Source organism: Myotis daubentonii, chromosome 13, assembly GCF_963259705.1.
Source record: "Myotis daubentonii chromosome 13, mMyoDau2.1, whole genome shotgun sequence".
Classification (NCBI taxonomy): Eukaryota; Metazoa; Chordata; class Mammalia; order Chiroptera; family Vespertilionidae; genus Myotis; species Myotis daubentonii.
The window spans coordinates 48,998,939-49,021,774 of NC_081852.1; the positions used below are offsets into that span (position 1 = coordinate 48,998,939).

General features: G+C 43.5%; 1 protein-coding gene across 1 annotated transcript in view; it reads left to right on the forward strand.

Moving 5' to 3' along the window:
* SORCS3 (sortilin related VPS10 domain containing receptor 3) overlaps positions 1–22,836 on the forward strand; it is a 521,399-nt gene that overhangs the window by 210,599 nt on the left and 287,964 nt on the right. Inside the window, exon 3 of the mRNA XM_059661336.1 lies at positions 17,181–17,280. Coding sequence (XP_059517319.1) covers positions 17,181–17,280 — 100 coding nt within the window. The remainder of the gene's footprint in view (positions 1–17,180; positions 17,281–22,836) is intronic.

Sequence of the window (22,836 nt, forward strand, 5' to 3'; positions counted from 1 at the left end):
TTTTTACAGAGAGGAAGAGAGAGGGATAGAGAGTTAGAAACATCGATCAGCTGCCTCTTGCACACCTCCCTACTGGGGTTGTGCCCGCAAGCAAGGTACATGCCCTTGGCCGGAATTGAACCTGGGACCTTTCAGTCCGCAGGCCAATGCTCTATCCACCGAGCTAAACCGGTCAGGGCTTTACCACATTTTCAGAAAGCCTCACCTAACTTTTCTTGCATGCTCTTGCACCTCTGATGAATTGCATGGCCGATTCTGAAAACCCAGTAAATGACAACTACTTAGCTTTCTGCTGTTTACACAAAGAAGGTCAAGAAATAGAGGGGAGGTGAATTACCCTCCTGGACTGAAGTTGTGCAGGGATAGAGAACTGTGCTTGTCCAAGTTGTTTTCTTTCATCCTTCACATATGCTGGACATTCTGCCATCTTCTTAATGCTAGCATCCTATATAATAAAAGCCTAATATGCAAATTGGCTGAAGTGTGGAACGACTGGTCGCTGTGATATGCACTGACCACCAGGGGGCAGACGCTCTATGCAAGAGCTGCCCCCAGCCTGCAGCGCCAGGCCAGCCAAGGTGGGTGCCAGCGGGGGCCCCCCGATTGCCCCTCCGGTCACCCCACAGATTGGCCCTGATCACCAGCCAGGACTAGGGATCCTACCCATTCACAAATTTTGTGCACCAGGCCTCTAGTTCATAATAATAATAGAAGGCATTGTTGAGTGTTATATGCCAAGATCAACATTCCCTTACCCATCACTGCTATAAGAGAAGTGGTGACCTTCTGTAGAGATCACCACTTTCCCACACCTGGCCAATAATTGGCTAGTATGGGGCACAAAAGCCTGGCCCCCCTGCCTTAGAATGTGTCAAGTCTATGGTAAGAGTTATGCACACAGCTCCTCTGTGGATCAGGCTTTACCTGGAACCACATCCTTGCTTGTTTCTGGTCCTTCTCTATCTTGCTTCCCTCTCTCCTGTTAGATTTTGCCTAAGAGCATTCCCTCAATAATTTTTGAGCTTCCAAATAACAGACTCAGACTCTGATTGTAGGAAATGCAGCCTAGGATGTTTTTCTTTGATCACAAATTCAATTTATAGTCTGTTCCAGAGATGTTGGTTCCACTCTTGTTTCTGTCAGTGGTAACACTATTCTCTTAGTCACTCAGGCTTGGAATCTTTAAATCATCTTTACCTGATTCTTCTCCTTTGTCTCTGCCCCATGTCCAATAAACAGATTATGCTGCTTCTCTGTGTCCTTCTTTCATTTTTTAATAACCTACTGTCTCATCAGGTTAGTGAGATGGATTCCTAAGAAGTCTTTCTACTTTCAGGAGAATATGCTTCACGAATCCATCATACAGTATCACCAACAGATTAATCTTTCCAAGCAGGCTTCTATCATGTCTCTAACCTGTTCAAGAACCTTTGGGGCCTCATGGCTCGTAAGATAAAGTCCAAGTTCTTTAGCAGATAGTCAACATATCTAAACTTGTCCTCTCTAATGACTGTGTAAGAACATCTCTTTCAGGCTTGGCCCATCTCCTAAAAATCTTCTGAAAATATTTTTATGTTTGAGGTTCCATAGTCTTTGTCTTCCTTTTGCCTCCTAATACTCTACCTTTTCTTTAAAGCTCACCTCTTCTGTGGAGTCTTATTTCCTTTTCTCAGCTCCTCTAGCACTCATGTCATTGTCTTCATCATCATCGTCATATTAATTATGGTTATCATTTATTAAGATATGTAATATGCCTGACATTGTGATAAATGCTATATGTACACTTCCTCATTGAGTTGTCATTGAATTCTTCATTGATTTTTCAAACCTGTGAGATACATAGTTTATATAACTTTACCTATATTATAGATGAGAAAACTAAAGTTCAAAGTGGTTAATTGCCCTCCTAAGATCATATAGTTAGTGAAGGGTGTGGAGCCAAGCCTTGAAACCAACATGTCTCCGACTCCAAAACTTAGGCACCTAAACCCCTCTGATATCCTATTACATTTGGTCCAGTTGCTTCCTATTCATTTATTCTTTATTCATTTATTTATAAAAAAATCATGATTAAGTGCCAAGAAAAGGACACTAGGGACTCAGTAGGGCAGTGATGGCGAACCTTTTGAGCTCGGCTTGTCAGCATTTTGAAAAACCCTAACTTAACTCTGGTGCCGTGTCACATATAGACATTTTTTGATATTTGCAACCATAGTAAAACAAAGATTTATATTTTTGATATTTATTTTATATATTTAAATGCCATTTAACAAAGAAAAATCAACCAAAAAAATGAGTTCGCGTGTCACCTCTGACACGCATGTCATAGGTTTGCCATCACTGCAGTAGGGACTTGTCTTTACATATTTTTATCTAATCGTGTTTTGAGCCCTTTCCTAATCCCACTTCCCTCCACAAGCTTCTCCCTCTCCTCTCCTCTCTCTAGGAAAGGACTATATCACTTGTGTGCTATGTCATTTTTCCCATCATTTCCTAGTGGTCCAGTTGTTAGATTTAAAATGACATGTTTTATCCTTTGGCCTTCAGGCTCAGTCGTGCCCTTCTTTCCAGTTATTCAATGAAAGATGGTCTTGTTTCCAGTGATTCTTTCTGACAGTGTACCCATAGGTGCCTAGATTAAGTGATCCATAGGCTGGTAGACTTTTGAGAAGCTGAACATTTATTCCTGGGACATGCCCTGGCCAGGCAGTTTGCGGAACCTCAGTGGCCCTTGGTGATGGCAGATTTGCTTCCTTAGAGCATAGATCTACAGTTTGGAAGTAACTGGAAGACATTTGGAGCTTGATCAGATGCACAGAAGGTTGGCAATGGCAGGGGCTTTGGAGATCATTAATTTTAACCTTATTTTACAAAGGAAGAGAGTAATCAAACTGGGAACATTGTTTTGGTTGTAAACAAGGAATGTCTGTAACAAGGTTCTGGAAACCCAATAGACCAGAACTTACAGGCTTGCTGAATGCTTAAGTTTGAGCCACTGGAGACAATAGCATTGCGTTGCTGCCAGTGTTTGGTAATGGGCTGAGACATTCTGTCCCCAACCAGGGAACTGGCTCTTCTCAGTACTCAACTTGCTTAATTGAGCACTACCTTTCCTCCAGGGAACATGGGTCTGAGGAATGTCTATGTATGTTGTGGGGGGACTTGTTTCTAGAGCCAAGGCCCCAACAGGATGGAAAATGAATGTCTTTTTTTATTTTTAAATATATTTTATTGATTTTTTACAGAGAGGAAGGGAGAGGGATAGAGAGTTAGAAACATCGATGAGAGAGAAACATCGATCAGCTGCCTCCTGCACATTCCCCACTGGGTATGTGCCCACAACCAAGGTACATGCACTTGACCAGAATCAAACCTGGGACCCTTGAGTCCGCCGGCTGATGCTCTATCCACTGAGCCAAACCAGTTAGGGCGAAAATGAATGTCTTTTGATAAAAACAACTATCCTCTCTTTCCAGTGTTACTTTTGGTCTGTGCTTCTGTAGACTTTGTGTTCCCCAAACCATAGACCTAGGTGTGTGGGATAAAATATCTTTCTGTTCAAGAGATTGCTCAGACTATAGGAAGTGTCTCTCTTCAGTTCATAAAGTCATTCTTGTTTTCCAGAGGGGAAGTAGAGAATGGTGGTAAGATGGCCTTTGGAAGGAATGAAAGTATATCAAAGAACTAAGCTGCTTCTTGCACTGTGCTTTATACAGATTTTCTCACTGGGTTCTCCCAACAACCTTGCCTGGTGGCAATTACTAGATCTATAGCAGAAATGGGGAAACATGTTGCTGGTTAGTGGGAAAGGAAGAATTCTAGCTTGATTTTGACTCTAAACACATTCCTTTTTAATATCTACCATGCCTCCTAGTGGGAAATGCCTTTGGAGATCCCCTGAAAGGATGAGCCAATGAAACCCTTGTAATATGTTGTGAAGCAGATGCACAGCTACCACTGCTTAAGGAAACAGCCAGGCATTGACATTGAGCAGATGGGATTTGGGATCAGCTGACCTGGTCTCCAGCTCCGACACTGTCACTTAATGTCTCTGAGTCTCTCTTTCCTCGTTTTTATGACAAAGAGAAAATACCTATGTCAAAGGGTCATTGTGAGAATTAAATAAAATATTTTAAGAGGAAGTATTTTGTAGAGAGCACTGTGCCCGTGTCATTTACCTAAATGCCACAGTGATTCAGGATGACACTCTTCTGGAAAATCATTACTGAGCCCAAATATTTGCCACAGGTTTGATCCCTGACCTCAAGAAGCTTATAGTTCGTGTGGGGACAAGAGACTATGAAAATCAGGTATAGGCCAATTGTGCTGCGCTGATATAAAGGGAATAGAGAATCAGAGAAAGGAAGGGTTACCCGAGGGCAGGATAGATGAGAAAGCTTCACACAGGAGGCTAGAGTTGAATTTTACAGGATTCGAAGAAAGAGAATGAGGGGAGATCTGTGAGACAACCATACCTTTTAATTAAAAACAAAACAAAACAACCCACAAAACACAAAATGCTTTTGGTAAGTTTGGGATCCTGCAGTTGTTTGGCTTAGAGCAGCAGTTCTCAAAGTGAGGGCCTGGGATCCTTAGGGCATGTTCATGACCCTTTCAGGGGATTAGTGAAGTAAAAACTATTTTCTAATAAATAATAAAATGTTATTTGCCCTTTCTAATTACCATTTTCTCAAGAGAGCACAGTGGAGTTTTCTAGAAGCGAAATGACTCATATTGTCATAACAGATTAAATGTAGAAATAGATGAGAATCCAACAGTCTTTATTAAAGACTTTAATAAAAAAAATGTAAAACAATGCCACTCTTCCTCACTAAACTTTCTGTTTTGGAAACTATAGCTCTTTCCATAGAGCTATGTTATTGATGTGTTATTATTTTAAAATGAATTAATAGGTGTTATAAAATTTTATCAGATGTAATTTCTAATACATTACAAATTGACAGATACAGCATAGGGATTAAATCTCAGGGTTCTCAATGCTTTTTAAAAATAGGAAAGAGTCCTCCATCATAAAAGTTGGGGAACTGTTAAAGATGTGGTATTCTGCTGTGAAGATATAGTTAAGGTCTCACATATTTTTATAATGTTTTCATGCCAGGTCTATGGCCTTTGGGTATCTTAGAACACCCGTGACTAGAAACTTCAAAATGATAAAGCCCAATGTCGGCAAGTCTTCATGGAAACTAGGGCTCTCTTATATTGTTAACAGAAGTGACCAGAAGGTTTATGTAAGACAGTTTATAACAAGAGCCTTCATGACAATTTTTTATCCTCTGCACTAATAATTGCACTTACGTGAATTTATTATAAGGAAACAAATAAATACACATATAAAGATTAATGTACAAGAATGCACACTAATGATTTTTAATGTAAAAATTTGGCCAGGAAAAGAGTTAAACTAAATTATGATATATTTGTACATTGGAATGTTGTAAGGCTTTTAAAGTTATTTTTAAAAGAATATTTACCAACATGGGAAAATGCTTAAAATATTATGTTAAGTGAAAAAGCAAAACACCAATCAGTACACAAAGAATGACTCCAAATTTTGTAAATACACACATGCACACAGATTAGAGAAACAATACCAAAATATTAACTGAGTTTCTAGTTGATGTCTGATTATCTTTTTCTGTATTTTATAATATTTCTACCATAAATAAGCATTCGGCACTTTTATTTTTTTCAAAGACCCTAGAGTGTGGCATTCATTTTAGCTAAGGTTTTGGGAGCCAATATACCGAACCAGCCTATGTCACCTGGGGTTCAGGTGGGTGTTGCCTCAGATCTCAGAGGGGTGTTTCTCCTAGGGTCACAATGATGGTTCAAAGAATTCACTATGACTTGAGAATAAACCCAATGAATAGCTAATTTCTATTTCCTACTTAGCCTTTCAAAAGAAAGCTTTAGAGAAGTGGGGTTGGTTTTCATGCCCTGCAGCTCTAGGCTCTTGTCAAGAGCTTTGGAGTGGATAACATAGGGTCCAACAGTACAGTTGTCTAAATGATGTGCAACTGGCCCTGTGCAGGGAGCATGGCAGTCAGTAGATTTCTTTTAAAGAAAGATAAATGGGAAGCCAGGCATCTGGGCTCATCAGGAGATGGGGTGACTATGGTATAAGAGCCTCAAATAGGAGAACTGCAGTTCACTCCTTGGTATCTGGGGATTTCCTCTTTTTCTCTGGGTTGAGAGATGTCAGGTATTGGAAGAGTTTAGTCTTCTTCCCCCCAGAATGACCAGTAGGATCACCGATAGAACCAGCACCATGGGAAGGAATATCGACTTTGTTGTTAGTCTCTCACAGCCAAGCATTTTCACCATCAGAAGAAAATCTGTCTGAATGTGTCTGTTTCAGTCCCTGGGACACATTGGCTCGGTTTGAGTACATCCCCTCCCTGGCATTATTCAGCATGCTGGAAGCGTTAAAAGAGACATCCACGGGAGTCCCATGACCTCAGAGGACTTATTCTGTCTGGACAAAGAAGCCTCGTGCACATGTAGCTAAATGATGACATAAAGCAACAGCAGAAGAGAATTGATGTATATCCACAGAGAGCAGGCACAAAGCTCCCGAGAGTGACACAGATGCTGAGTGCTAGGACAGCAGAGGCAGGGAGATGAGAGCCTCATGGAGGGGCATAGCTGCAAAAGAAGATGCTCTCTTCTCTCCAGGGGAGATGCCCTCCCAATAATTGACAAAATAATTAAGGAACGCATTGAGTGTGAGTGCCTACCTCCTGCAAGGCATTGGGCTTCTGCCCCAGAAGAAAAGATTGACAAATGAATGGTGCATCTGATTTAGCTTCTCTGTTAGAGAGGTGGTCCGAAGGTGCTCCATCAGTTCACATTTCTCTAGTAGGCAGCTAACCACTTTATCCTGGGGTTTCCGGATGTGAACAGACAGACATAATTGCATGCATGCATGTCAGAGGGACCCGGCAGGCTGCATGTAATTTTAAAGGGAAATGGTGAACACCTACTCCCCAGGCAAAGATGCCTTGCTAAAACTGTCCAGAACCTTCTCATTTGTACCTCATTATTTTTTTTCCTGGAGAAAACTTAGGGAAAAAAAGTTGAGTTCGTTTTCCCCAGACTTTAATTTGCAAGTGTGGGCCACCTGCTGGAAGCTATCTCTGATTATGCGGAGCAACCCCTCCATCTTCCTGTGTGTTTTTGGGTGGTTTGCTGCTGATATGGTGGGAATGAGAGAGCATTCTCTCGGTCACTGGTGCTTATGTAACTATAGCTCAGCTGCTGTTTGCCCAGAAACGTATGGGGACCATTTCTCCTCTAGTGATTACTTTATTGTTCTACTATGGGGTCTCCCAACAACTGACAGTGAACTCCATGATATTGGTGCTATTTAAGCTTCGCAGTAATCCCATGAAGGCAATATTTCTATCCCCCCGAGCAGATATGAAACACGAGACTTAATGTAATTAGCCTGAGGTTCCACAGGCTGGATTTGAAGCAAAATCTGCTTGACTCTGAAATGAATCCTCTTATGATTATGTTGGGCTGCCGTTTGAATGCAAGTACTTATCTATAATAGAGTTCCTCTACAGACGTGTTAATTTACTGATCTGCATTGTAACTGCTCAGTGACAATTCACTTTATTGCTATTAGTTTTAACTACAGGAGTGATACATGGATATGTTTTTGTCTTAAAATAGTGCAAGGCTACAAATAAACTCAAGTCCCTAGAGCCACCCCACCCCACCTCGGTCTCTTACCCAGAGGTGACTTCTATTACCAGTTATTTGTGCATTTCCTCTAGAATTTTTTTAAAAAATACATTTTTGTGCACACATATAAACATAATGGAAAGATATTGTTTTGTTTTGTCTGTGTTTGTATATTTAATATATTATTCTTCAGTAGCCCTTTTCATTTAGTAATCTGTTTTAGAGATGTTTTCAGGTCAATAACCTTGACATCTGTATTTTTAAGGCTGCTATATAGTGTGTGTGTGTGTAGAATATGCTATATTTTATTCAGCCTTTCCTTTGATGACTGCCATCCCATTATGTTCATATGAACAAAGGTGCCATGAATGGTGGGCTGTCACATCTTTTTGGGGGTCTGCTCTTGCTTTCTTTCTCTCTGGAGGGCTTCTTTCCTCCCCTCACCCATTTGACAAAGACAGGTCTCCTGGCTGATAGGATGGAGATCTTCTTGGCATCTTAAGTCCTCATAAAAACAACTCCTCAACCCCATTGTCTGAACGGGGATTCTTCAGGTAGAAGATAAGTGCCGTAACAGCGAGAAAGACCCAGGAGCTGAACTTTAGGCCAACCCTACACACCTCAACCTCCCCTTGTAGGTCTGTGCTGGGAATTCTGCTGCTGTCGGGTCTACATTTTATCTGCTACGAGCCATGCATTTTGCACAATCTGGCTTTCAGAGTCAGCTAACCTCGAATTCTCTGCATTTGGAACCCAGTGATGGCTTTCATTCAAAGAGCTGGGGCAGGAGGACATAGAGACGAACCATTTATCCGATATCATTGCGCCTCTCATCGTGAGACTAGGCCATGCAGCTGAGGAATCCAGTAACATGAAGAAGTCCTGAGATCTTTGTGAGCCTCTGCCTTGGCATCAGCCTGCCTATTTTTTTTTTTTGAAGCAGAAGGTGGGACCACGACCCACTTGGAGAATGGAGCTATTTAATTTACTTGCTTTGGGCTTGAGGTCTGAAATTAGGTATCTGGCTTGTTATTTGTGGTCAGACTGGGCTTCTGCCATTGCAAAGATACACATTAATGTGGCTTTGGGCATTGGCCCGAAGATGAGGAGTGGAACAGGCCAGAGGGGGGCATGCATGAATGGTTTTCCCAGTTCAATCATAAAGACTCTCTGGGCAGCCATGGGTCTGGAGTTGTGCTCATGACCTTGACCTTGGAATTGATTGTGGTTCACCACACACTGGAGCCCCTAATTGCCTATGGGCTTTGATTGTTGACTGTCAGTGGAACACACTCGGGGGGAATGGCTGATGGATGTTTCCCAAGCCCAGCTCTGGGAAGCACGGTTCTGTCTTTTGATTGCCAGTCAGCTGGGCCATATTATACTTTCATGGGGGCAACTGGAAACAGTAGCCAAAGATTCTTTAATGATTTATTGGGCATCAGTGTGCATCACCCCCTGTAAAGGTTAAGGAGTCTAAATCAAGGAACAGAAAACAAGGTGATTGCCCTACAGTCTGTGCTGTTCATAAAAATGACAGCCATGAGCATTTTGCCAGATGCTAGGCCAGCCATCTTACTACTCTTCACTTACCACTTCACTGTTGTCTGGGCTGAGGGTTGGAGATGTGGCGCTCACCTCTACTTCTCATTGTCTTTACACTGCTCTTGTCTTCCCCATTTTCTCTATTGAGCGCTGCACTCTGCAACTGCGGAGATTCAAAACACATTTCATTTGTTATTTTACTAAAAAAAAAGATATTGATTTCAGAGAGGAAGGGAGAGGAAGAGAGGTAGAAACATCAATGATGAGAGAAAATCATTGATCAGCTGCCTCCTGCATGCCCCCTGCTGGGGATCGAGCCCTCATCCTGGGCATGTGCCCTGACTAGGAATCGAACTGTGACCTCTTGCTTCATAGGTCAACGCTCAAACACCGGCTGAGCTGTTATTTTATTTTTAAGGAGCTTTTAGCAATTTCTGAAAAAAGGAAAAAGCACTTATGCATGTTCAGAGAATAAATGGCGAACTCCAAGGTGCTGTTGGTGTACAAGTAGAGGAGGGTGTGGGCCGAAGTTGTAGGAAACATCTCCACAGTGGAATTAGTACTGAAACGGAGTCAAACAGGAGGAAGTCCTGACAGTGACCTTGGAGGCTTTAAATGCCAGGCCTACAGCAGGCATTCTGACCTGATACTGCAGCCAGGCAGGGAGGCGTGAGTTAGGGCACCCGTGACCCTGGCAGGAATATCAGTAAATTATCATAGAGCGGGAAGCTGAGTGGGATGCCTAGGTGGCGGTGGACATAGTAGGAACTGATGTTGCGGTCACATAGGGCAGTGGCCATTAAGTTATGCACCTCCTGCTTAAGTAAATACTGTTTGATTGTAACACAGCCACACCATCATTTACAGATTGCTTTTGGCTTATTTTTTTGAGCTAAAGGAGCAGAGTAGAGTAGTTGTATCATAGATGGACATAATCTAAAATATTTAATCTCTGTCCCTTTTTCTTTTCTTTTTTTCTAAATCCTTACCTGAGGATACTTTTCCATGGATTTTTAGAGAGAATGGAAGGGAAGTGGAGAGGCAGGGAGAGAGAAACATCAATGTGAGAGAGACACATTGATTATTTCCTTTCCACAAGGCTGGGGATTGAGCCTGCAACCGAGGTACATGCCCTTGACGGGAATGGAACTTGGGACCCTTAAGTCTGTAAGCTGATGCTTTATCCACTGAGCCAAACCAGCTAAGGCAGGGGTGGGCAAACTTTTTGACTCGAGGGCCACAATGGGTTCTTAAACTGGACCGGAGGGCCGAAACCAAAGCATGGATGGAGTGTTTGTGTGAACTAATATAAATTCAAAGTAAACATCATTACATAAAAGGGTACGGTCTTTTTTTTTTTTTTAGTTTTATTCATTTCAAACGGGCCGGATCCGGCCCACGGGCCTTAGTTTGCCCACGGCTGAGCTAGGGCATATCTGTCCCTGTTAAAGAAAACAGTTTGCTAACCCGAGAAAGAGTTACTCATAATTATCCAGAAAGGGGCAGCAAAGCCCGATTCCTGACACAGGGAAGATGTCATAAGAGATAATAGGTAGATGTTAAGAAATGAGCAAAACAAACTAAAATTGCTAACAGGAAGAGGACTGTCATGACTGTGGTTGTTTGCCAGTTTTAGATCATATCACCTGGAAGGGCGTCCATTGAGAGGATGAGACTGATGAGAAAATTAATGAGTAAAATACTTGTACTTTCCTAGTTTTTTTCTCAGGGAAAGAGCTGGAGAGGGAAGGAGGAAGGGCTGAGGAGCCAGGTGGTAAAGGAGGAGAAGGTGCTGGCTGGATGAGGAGAGTGGTGTGCCCTCCCCAACCCTGAACATCTGGTGGCCCGCTGAGAGCTGGCAGAGGGTTCCGGAGTCCTCTCACCTCTGGCAGGAATGGGCATTGGGAACAGGGTGCGGAGCCTCAGCTCAGCCCTACTGGGAAGCCAACTTGGCTGTGTTGGCTGGAAGGTTTTCTTTTTTGTTCTTTTACTTTAAAAATAGCAGCACATATGCTTGTTGCCACAGCCTCTCCCCTAGAACCTCACGGGAGGAGTGGGAACTTGCTGGTGGATAAGAGTATAATGTATTCAGAACTCAACTCTGGAAGTTGTCATTGAGAGAGTGGCTGTGGGGACCAACCAGGGTTATGGCTGATTAGGCTGGGTGGCCCTTCCAGAATGTACTGCCTACATGCCAAACCTTTTCTAAAGCCTGTCAGGATGGGACAAACGCTCCCGAATAGTGGAAGGGCTCAGACCAGCAGTCAGGGTCCTGGCATAGACACTCTGGAAGGTTGCCAGTCATCACCAGGTAGCTGGGGAGTAGTGTGATCTGGGAGGGCCAACTAGCAGGTTGCTAGGCAGGCAGGAGCCACAGAGCAGGTGACCTGCAGAGATGCAAATGAGAAAACCAGGAACAGTGCTAAGGAGGCCAAGATTCAGGACCTAGGCTGCTGGCTGGGTTCAGACACTCTGGGTGGAATTCAGGACTCTGGAAAGAGGGATCCCAGGCCAAGATCACCCAAGAGGGATGGACTCAGGCCCTGGGAATAAAAGCCCCCAGTTGCTGGAGCTGGAAACTGAGGGAATATACCTCTGAAGGTCCAGCCTCCTTAGAGGAAATGTAGTCAATAAGCAGCAAAGTAGAAGTTATGCATAGAGTATGAAGCAGTAATATCCCCCCAGAAAAACTTTTCTTCACAAATGCACAAGAAACCATGTACAAGATGAATAGACAGTGGTTTATTCATAAGCTGCACTGCTCTACAGCAGTTTAAATGAATGAATTATGGCTGTGTCAACATGGATACATCCCCAAACTGAAATTTGGGCAAAACAAGCTAGCTCACAACATATATTGTGTCAGATAAGATTTATGTAAATGTAGAAATTCACAAAGGTTGTTTTATGAAGACAAATACTTGTTAAATCTAGTAGTGGGTATATGATGGACATCTCATCATGCTTTTTTGTGCGCTGGAAATAACTTATAAGAAAAACCAGAAAGATTTGGCTGGCATGGCTCAGTGGTTGAGCATTGACGTATGAACCAGGAGGTCATAGTTCAATTCCCGTTAGGGCATATATCCAGGTTTCTGGCTCGATCCTGAGTGTGGAGCGTGCAAGAGGCACCCAATTAATGATTCTTTCTCATCATTGATGTTGCTATCTCTCTCCCCCTCTTCCTTCCTCTCTGAAATCAATAAAAATATATTTAAAAAATAAAAAGTAAATTTAAAAAGACAGACAGAAAGATCTAGACATACACACACACACACACACACACACACACACACACAGCAATGGAGTGGCCTGCTGGAATCAGAGTAACCTGAGCCAAGGCACAGAGGCTGGAAGCCCAGTGGCCATGCACATCTTACCTACTGTCTCCCAGGTTAGCTGTGTGTCCTGAGCAATTTACAGTGGTAACTGGCACAGTCCCAGGCCCATGGTGAGTGCTCAATGCATGTGTGTGGTGGTTCCAGTTTTTGGAATATTTCTGAACATTTTAGCCTAGTGTACAAATTTCAGAGGCCAGCTTTAAATTTGGGAAGATGAGGCTGTTTCCTCTGAGTGATCCTGCTGGCTGGTGTCTGGAGTCACAAGGTGGAGGATGGTCTGCTTTCTTATAAAAGTGAGTTCTGCAGGCACAGCTCTCTGGCAACGGGCTGAAGCCTCTTTGTTCTTCCCCCAAGGCAAAGGGGCCTGCAGGACTGTGGTTAGCGTGGTGTGCAGAGTTCATGCCTGAAAGGACAGGGTGCAGGTCACCTTTGCTCCCATGGGCTCACCGGCTCCTTGAGGTGTCTTCAGTGAGTGAGACTTGTTTCTGTCAGCCTGACTGAGCAGAAACTGCCTGGGGTGATGGAGAAAACTGAAATGGGGAGTATCCTTTGTTGGGAAGTCTCTACTCTCAGCAGCCACTTTTGGAAAACAGTGAAGTCAGATTGCATCTGTTGTGCACCTTGTAGAAAGAGAATCTATGTGTGGTACTGAAACATTACCTTTGATGAGGGTTTTTGGATTCTGGAAGGAAATGTGTTGTGATACAGTCATGCGGGGAATCCTAAGAATTTGGTTCTTATAGATAAGATGTTATGTATAGTATGAGGAAAAGTTGGTCGCTGGAAAACAGCTTAGTACTGTGTTGGTGGAATAATAAGATCTAAGGTCTGGGAAGGAGCTTTATGGTTATCTGAGTTAAACCTCTGTGTTGATGATGGATTGGGGCTTGGCAAAGATCCTCTTCTTGACCAAACTCTAGTCAGGATCCTCTGAGCTCTTTTCAAACAGACCCTGTCCTTGGGTATGTCCTCACGAGCCCAATTTTAGCAAGATTCTTACTAAGTCAGTTTAGCCAGAATCCCCTGAGATTTGGGGACCCTCCATATCTCATGCTCAATATCTGACCAAGTTTCTCAACCTCCACCATGCCCCAGGTGATGTCTGATCACCCCTGACTTCTCTTCAGCAGGCATCCTGTCAGATCAGTTTAGTAAACAGTTACCACCCCCCCCACCCCCTTAGTCAGGTTCATTTGCTCACCCCGCCCTTCTCTTTGGTTGTAAGTTCCTGATTTCTTTGTTGTATTTGGAGTTGGATGCAATCTCTCTCTCCTACTGCAAACCCCATTGCAGTAGTCCCTATACCTACTGCGATAGTCCTGAATGAAATGTGTCTTACCATTTCAACAGTGTCAGAATAATTTTCTTTCATAGGCTAAGAGAATTGGCTTGTCCAGGGTACCACCTTGAGTACATTTCAGAACCACTTCTAGATTCTAGATTTCTAGACTTGGGTTCAATGTTCTTTCCCCCACCATGATGTCTTTATGTCTTCAGAAGTATAAAATCGAGAAGCATTTCATGTTTTATTTGGATTAATAAAGTATGCTTCTATACTGAAAGCCTCTAGAACAGTGATGGCGAACCTTTTGAGCTCGGCGTGTCAGCATTTTGAAAAACCCTAACTTAACTCTGGTGTCGTGTCACATATAGAAATTTTTTGATATTTGCAACCATAGTAAAACAAAGACTTATATTTTTGATATTTATTTTATATATTTAAATGCCATTTAACAAAGAAAAATCAACCAAAAAATGAGTTTGCATGTCATAAGTTCACCATCACTGCTCTAGAAATTGTGGGTCTGTCTCCTCCCCTACCTGTGTAAGATGGGAGCTCAGGGTGATGGGTCATTTAACCTTAAAGTTGGTCTGAGTGAACTATAAAGACCCTTCCTTGGTACCAGGCTCCACTAGACATCACAGACTAAGCTTGGAGGATACAACTGCATCCAAAGGGCCAGGTTTGTTTTCTAGGTGTGGCTGTGTGTTGAGTGGTTCCTAGACATTAGCATTTGGTCAATGAGGTTTGGACAAGCTCATTCATTCATTCATTCATTCATTCATTCATATTTGCAAATAAAGACAGAGAAAAACAAAACAAAATCAGTATACTCATCATTTACTTTATACTGGGCATGGTGCAAGACATTTCGGCTCTTAAAAGAAACCTCTGTTGCCTTTAGGGAGTTGGAGTCAAGAAAGAGGTCCCAGAATAAAATTGGTATGACCAAAATAGTAGGATAAAGGCTAAAATTGAAATATGTACAAGTTGGTCTGAAAACACAAAGGAAATTGTGATTAACTTGCTGGAAGGAGGGTAATATTGGAGTTGAGTGTTGAAGGTTGGAGAGAAATTTACCAAGTAGGAGAAAAGTGGCATGCATAGTTTTGCAAAGGGAATGATGTGTGCAGAAATGGAGAAGAATAAAAACGCAAGATATTCAGGAAAGTTTAATAAGGATGGAGAGAAAGGGGCAGAGAAGAAAGTGGCTGGAAATAAAGTCTAGTAAGGGAAGTTGCAGCCAGATTTTACAAGACTAAGCTTGGAAGATACAACTTCATAGTAGGCAGGCAGTAAGTACTTACTGGCGAGGAGTGAGGTGAACAGATTGGGTGGTTGAAATACAACCTGATGACACTATGGAGGATGGTGGGAGGGGGAAAAATTTGTAAGAAGGGCATCCAGTTGGAAGACTGTGGCAAAATGATGATACTTGAGCCACAGCATTGGCATGGGGACAAAAAGACCAGGGGTCTAGTTTATTTAGGAGATAGAATCATTAAGACTTGGAGACTGAGCTGGGTCCGAGAGATAAAGGCAAATAGAAAGATTGAGAGTTCTTCCCAGTGCCTAACGTAGCCTGGAGACAGAAGATAAGAAGTGAGTTTTTTGGGGGGCTGATTATTAAAGTTGGAAGAACCAATGACCATATGGAGCCAGTAGCCCAGGGAAAGATTGGAGATATTGGTGTTTATTTATTCAGTAAACATGCTGAATGTGCATGATGTATAAGGCCTGGTTCTGGAAAGGAGAAGTGCATGTCCTTTAAAAATTTTTTTCAATTTTTAACATTTTATTATGCTTTACACCCTTTAGTAAGTTTCCCAGAGAGCTGCAGATCTGGGAATGAAACACATTTTTCTATGCCCGAAGTTCACCTTCTTTCCTCTTGCCATAGTGTTCTCTGAAGTTCCTTGTCCCTGAGGAGCTTACACTATGCTTAGGGAAGGAGAACATAAAGAAACTAATCATGACAATATTGAAGAGTGGAAAAGAGGCATGCGGAGTGCCATGGGGGCCTACTGGATGTGGCTTTAGCTCTGGAGCAGAGGAGAGATGAGTGGCCATTGGGAAGAGGGCTAGTGAAACCTTCACAGAGGCGAGGGTGGGTATGCAAGCTGGGTCTAGGGCCATGGAATTGGGCAGGTGGAGGAGGGTGGGGATAATTCTTTAAGGTCATCACCATTTGGCTACTAAGTTTATAAAGCTAATCTGTGGTCCAGGGCAAGAGCAGATTCGAGTTAGAAGGTGGGCGAAGGCTCAAGGAAAAGGCCAGGGCAGGTAGTAACTAGGTGGATCAGTACACAGCCAGAGTCGGAAACTGAGCTCAGAGGCAGAATGAAGGCTCGCATGCGGTCCGTTGACCAGAGAGACAACAAACTGGCCTCCATGACTCAAGTGGAGGAAGTTTTGTGGGTCTGGCCCAGGAAGGCGATGGCTGAAGAGGGAGTGAGAACCTGATGATACTGGTGGTTTGAAAAGGAGGAGGCAGGTGTGGAGGAAGGGCGGGGAAGGAGGTGAAAGGTGGCAGGTAGGTTGGCTACTTGAATCTGTTTGGCACCTGCTGTCTGTCCTTCACCTTGGAAAGGTGAGATGGATGGGAGGGAGCCTAGGGGTTGGCCTGCCTTTGTTCTCTGCTCTGATATAAGGTCAGAGCCCTTCAGATTAGGCCCAGAGGAGGAGCAGGTAGCCAGCAGGATAACTGGGATGATGAACTATTGGCAAGCAGATCAGCGTTGCTGGCTTTTCACCCTGACACACCATTGCTCCTACATGAAGCATCAAAGTCTCTGCCTGGTGTGTCCTGGCCTGGCTATGGGCCCACAAGCTCTTGGGTAGGGCACATTCTGCCTCTCCGAGGGTCCCCTTGCTTCAAGCTCAGTGGAGGGGGTGTGAAGTTGGTTGCACCCAGTGACTTCGGGTGACAGTCTGGCCTCCCTCCTGGCACAGTCCCTGCTGTTGAGAACCAAGCTCCATGCAGAGAAGCAGAGGCACCTGAGGGCTGAGCTCTGGGGGCAGGCCCTCTCCCGCAGTGACTCTTATGGCATATCGACACAGAGGGCAGAAAAGTAGGTCCTGAAAAGGGCCAGGAGCAAAGGCGAGCCAGCTTAGGGAGTAAGCAAGCCCATTGATTAGGCTAATTGCTCTTCTAAAATTAATGGGGCTTTTTATCTCAGAAAAGCACTTTGAAGCACTTTGAGTGATTTGGGAACAAAGGTGTCGTCCCAGGAGAGCCTGGCTCCCCATTAAACACAGCCCTCCCTCTGGTAAAACAATCTTTGCCTTTCTCTTACCTGCAGGTCCACGAATTATGGCACCACCTATGAAAAGCTGAATGACAAAGTGGGCTTGAAGACTGTCCTCAGTTACCTCTACGTCAATCCCACCAACAAAAGGAAGGTAAGAGGAGGGGTCGGTGGGTCCTGGGCACTCCCTGGGGGGCAGCAAGCCTGCCTAGGGCTGTGAGTAATGAAAAAACACTACGCATGGGATTGCTTAGACAGGGCCTGTTTTATACGCTAAGGACATCAAAGAAGTTTGTAATTCTACCAATAACCTTGATAGTAGCAGCAATAATAATGATAACAACAACAGCAACAACAGTAAGACCATGTGACCAGGTAAGGGGTTCCTCTGTGCCGAGGATGGTGCTCAGTGTCTTACACACCTTATCTCATGTATCTTCACAAGGAATCCATGGGGCAGAAAAGATCATTGTCCCCATTGTACAGATGAAGAAACTGGAGCTCAGAGAGATGAAGTAACTTTCTAGCTTGAAGTTAGACAGTGTTAAGTAACAGATCTAAGATTTCAGAATGGGTCTGCCTGACTCCAGAGCTGAGTCCTTCTGTAGCCCCACTCTTGCTGGAATATTTTCAGAAAGGGTTTCTGCCGAGGGAAGGGTAGGCAGCTCCTGGATTTGTCATCTTGATCTGGAGCTGCTTTTGAGGCCTGGAATGAACTCACAGGTGGGACTTGAGTCATGCAGACTTATTGGGAGAGGGGGCCTGGATTCTATGGAACGAAGGGCAGCTTTAGAACGTGAATGCTGTGCAGTATATTAGCTTTGGGGAGAAGTGCCCTAGCCTCAGCTAGGAAGGCACTGCTGTTTAGAAGCTTAGGCAGGCCTGGCCACCATAAACACACCAGGAATATACTATAAAGGCTATGTCAGTGTTTCTTAAATGCCAGAAATGACACTCCCAAGCTCTCCTCCTGCACACTGGTTTGCAGTCCCCAGTGGTTTGCAAACCCTCTCTTCAGCGAGGAAAACTCAGGGGTGTGTGCCAGCCCATTGTGCACATGTCTCTGATCTGTGGTTCCAACTCCTGGAATCCAGGCGATGACTTAAATGATGCTTGTTTATGCTGCTTAGCACACAGCAGCTTTGACTGAAATCCTTAGCGTCACACCTCTCAGCCCCACCCCTTCTCCTCACCATCGCCTGGACGTCCTGTGTATCCCCAAAGGGAGGAAGCAGAGTTGGTGGTTCCTGGGCCAGTGTTGGGGATGGATGCCCAGAGGTCCAGCTTGCTCCAAAGTTCCCCAGATCTGAGACTGTGCCCACCATCAAGTTCCCAAATCCTGATAATTGGGATGGCTGTTTAGGCACCTGTTACCGGATTTAGCTGAGTGGTTTCTCTTTTCTCTGTTCCAAAGCATGGCCATTTTTATTTTTTTCAGTATTGTTTGAATTACTACATGTCAGAGTTGGAAGGGATCATAGATTTCACCTATACCAGCAGTTCTCAATCGGTTTTGAATTTCAACTCTTGCAAAATTGTTAACACTCTAGACCTCCTTTCTAGGAACAGGCCACTACGCACAAAATTTGAAACCAATTTTTAGGGGTTTGTGAACAGCTCTGATCCCACCACGAACCAAAAATGTTCATGGAGTTTTGGTTGAGAATCTTTCATCTACACCAACAGCCTCATTTAATAGATGGGAAAAAAACACAAAAAGAAAAAAAAAAACAAACCACAAAGCCAAAATAACCCTTAGAGCCAGGTAAGAAAAAAGAAAAAAGCCAAGTTAGAACCCAGCAGTCTCGGTCCCCAGTCCAGATTTCAGAACACACTTTGTACCTATTCTTCCTCTACAGTCACAACCTAGGATTTCAAAATGGATGATGTAGTTCTGACTTGGAAGCTTGAGGCAACTGCTTCATGGCCTTGATTTAAAACTTGGTGCCATGTCCATGGTGGACACAAGATAAAACTTGACTCAATGGAGTCAGTAATGACCTATTTTAATTCTTTCTCTTCCCTTCTCCCTCCATGGAGAAGGAAACAGGCCCACAGAGGACAAATGTCCCACCCAGGCCACTCAGCTGGCTATGGGTTGAGTTGGTCATTGGTCTCATAACTCCCGGTCACTTGGGGTAGCTTGGCATCACAGAGGGTGTATGTATTTTGGGAGAAGCAAGAAGTGGGTATTTGACACATGGCAGATTCCTTTCAATGGTTATCTCTGACCCGTGTCTGGACCACAACAGATTTTATCATATTTCCATATAGATGACAGATCATCTGTCTTCATGAGGATTTTCTCATGTGGTATATGAAAGGGTCACACCTGTTTTCGTCCTTTTGATAGTCATCTATCTGTTTACCAGGTCTTTCCTGGTAAACTCCTGCAATGTCTCTTTCGGTCTTTGCTGTTTTTCTCTACTCCTGACTGCTTTCACTCACCTTAGCACAGCCCAGAAATGCTTAGAAGTACAAGACATGAGGGTCAGGTTAAGGCAGATGTTGAGGGTAGGGAGGAACGCAGCTGAGGTTTGGAGACCATGGGTGCAGAAATGCCACCTCCATTCTTCTTCGTAGAGCGGACGTCTAGACCATGTGCACTCTGGACAATTTCTCCCAGAAACTATTGCCCCACTTAAAAGTCGGCCCTATTTTGTCTGTCTTCTCTTAGAAACACCACCAAATATCAGATAATTCCAATCTAAGAGGCACTACCACCTAGAAAGTTATAGCAGAGACATTTTCTTCACTCAGCTTGGAGAAAGACAAATGATAGGCTAATGCCATGGCTTTATTGTTTTAAAATGACAATAGAAATTAATTTCATAAGCAGACTGTGATCCTGAAGTGCTTTCTGAAGCACCCAAGGAAAGATGCAATTAGATGCTCTTTCATTTTATTGTTAAGTGTTTTTTTATTGTATTCTGAGCCTGTGGTTACTGACGGTGCACAAATATTCTACATGGCGACTTTCTCTTAACCAGAATATTCAGTTTGCTACAACTTCCCTTCTCTAGCTACTTGGGCAGAATGCCAGTTAGATATACATGAAAATGCTCTTATTTGTTTCTTTATTGGCCTAGTGCTGTGATTCATTATGACCTTGCAATGCAACTTTAAAAAAGTGTCTTCTCAGTTATGTCTTGATGTTTAAACCTGTGGTTATTTGGATTCTCAGCTCAGCTTGAATTAGGCAGCAGTCTTTTGATTCTCTCAGCACTGAGATTATCTGTGGCCTTCCATGTTCATCAGCCAACTAACAGTGGTACTCTCCAGCAGATTTTTTCAGGAAATCTTGTGGAAACACTTGCTTTTCACCTAATGAGTTATTTATTTAACAGATGGCTATTCTTTCCCTTGGAGTCGGTGAGGATAGCAGAGATCTGTTGCTCCTGGCAAAATAGCAAATTGTGCTTGTATTTATATATTTGTTTCTGAAGCTGATTGTTGATTTTCCAACAACACGAAATCTCTAACTGCAGGCAGCTGATAAGCCCTTAGGTTAAAAGGGGAGATGCTAACATGTGTATGTGTCCTTCTATCAGTAATAATCTTAACATTCATTGAGCACCTCCTATACGTAACTTCCTTTCAGGAGCTTAATCTATACACTCTCCAATCCTCCCAGCCACTTTAGAAAGCCCACAAAATAAAGGAATAGACTCCAATAACCCTGCACAATGGGTGGGTCTTCAGGAGCCTCCCCATTGGTTTTATTTAGGGGGCAAATTTGTCAAGATACATCCAGTGATGCTGGATTCCCTTAAGGATGTTGAGATTTGGATTAGTAATACTGACTAGGCTTTCTCTAAGTGACAGTAAATTACTATAAAGTGCTGGGAACTGCTCTCGCTGGAGTTGTTCTAAACCATGCTACAATAGTTTTAGTGATTTTGACCTGCCCAGGCTGTGTTTGATGTGCATTTCTCTATCCCTCACTGTTCGCTTTTCTCCAACCACTGGCCTGTTAGCTGACCACCTGGGTGATGTCTCAGCTTGGCACGTTGAACACAAGGAGCAGTTGTGCTGGTTCTAGAATTAGGTGTGTGTGAGGCCCGCCTCTGGGAGAAGGGGCTCTGCTATGGTGGGGTCTGAGCTCCTTCCCCTTGCAGGAGAGAAATGTCCCTGGGCCTCTAGAACTCATTAGTGTTAATGGACTCTTGTCCTCAGGCTCATGCAGAATGGCACATGCCATGGTCAAGCCTGCACTTAACAGAGCTGTGCTCTGTGCCAACAGGCTGAAGGCTTTGTCCCAACAGAGAGGGCCGTGGCTCCTCTGGGTGTCTATCTGAAAACACATCTTTGCATGGATAGGAAAATGCAGGCATGTTATGGCTAATTGCTCTGGCTCAGAAGAGACTGCCATGTGCAGATTTGGAAACAGTGTTTGGGAAATGGTAGAGAGCTTAGAAAGGTCGGACTTCCAGGGAATGTGACCACATGACTGCAGGGTAGAGGTGTGGGTGCCGCTGTGTATGTGGGTGGGTGGAGGACTGCGAGGTCTGATATCAGAATAGGATAATGGGTTCTTTTTCTTGCACTCCTAATAAGTTCCAGGCACTGGGCTAAGTTCATTTCTATACTTTATTCTAGTTTCACTACTAATCCCCTGAGCCTGGTAGTTTTATCCCCATTTGATGGGTGAGAAAACCGAGGCTCGGGCAGGTGAGTCTCTTGCTTTTTGTGAAGTAGCTGGTAAGAGAGGGTCCAGGGTGCCCATTCACCTTTGTCAGACCACAAGGGTCATGCCCTCTACTCTGATCTCAGACAGGTGGGCTGTCCCTGCCACTGGTTTAAAGACCAGGTTGAGTGCAGTCATCACTCTGTTAGTCAGAACTTTGTTGCCTGGGGTTTTCTGCCCATTAGTGTGAGAGGATTAGTGATTTCTTGGAGAGGGAGGGGAGTGTCAGATCCTCCTTTCCTAATTGATTTACCAGTGAGAGGGATAATTACTTCCAGGCTACCCTGCAGAAATACAGTGGGGATTACTAGCCAGATTTCTCTGATGCGCAAACTGCCTCTGCCAAGCTGTTAAAGAGGCATGTGTGTGTGGCTGGATGTTGGTTGTTCCTGTCATTCTCCTAATACTACAGCATAACCCTTAGCTCCCTTTGACATCTACACAAATCAAAACACAGAATTTTAAACTGTTGGGCTCCTGCTTTCCTTGGCCATGTCTATGGAGATTACTAGGGGGTCAGGGAAGTAAGCTCTAGGGTAGTACACTTCAATTCACAGGTATTGAAATCTTTTATACTAAAGCAAAGCAAAGCCAAAATATGTGGAAAGATAATTTTAGGCTGTTAGGCAATCTATTCAATCTCTGATGTCTAACTGAGCAAAGTATGTTAGAGGCAGGTTCCTGCTTTCAGAAATGTGTAATATACCTGCGTGATAATATTTGTTTCTGATTTCAAATGTAATAAGTGTCTATGATATTGATGATGATGATGATAAGGTAGTATTTTTGAGCACTTACAATGCATCAAAATTATGCTAAATGTTTTATATGAATTAACTCATTTAAGACATCAGCAATAATCATTAGTACTAACATTATTCTATTTACAAATGATGAGTTTGACACCTAGAGGTCAGTGACCTGCTTACTTCTGGCTGCTGATGGCCACTTACCTTGGTCTCATGTGCTTATCTAACTCACTTTTGCTCAGATTTAATTCTTAGACTCACTGCACGTTGGAGC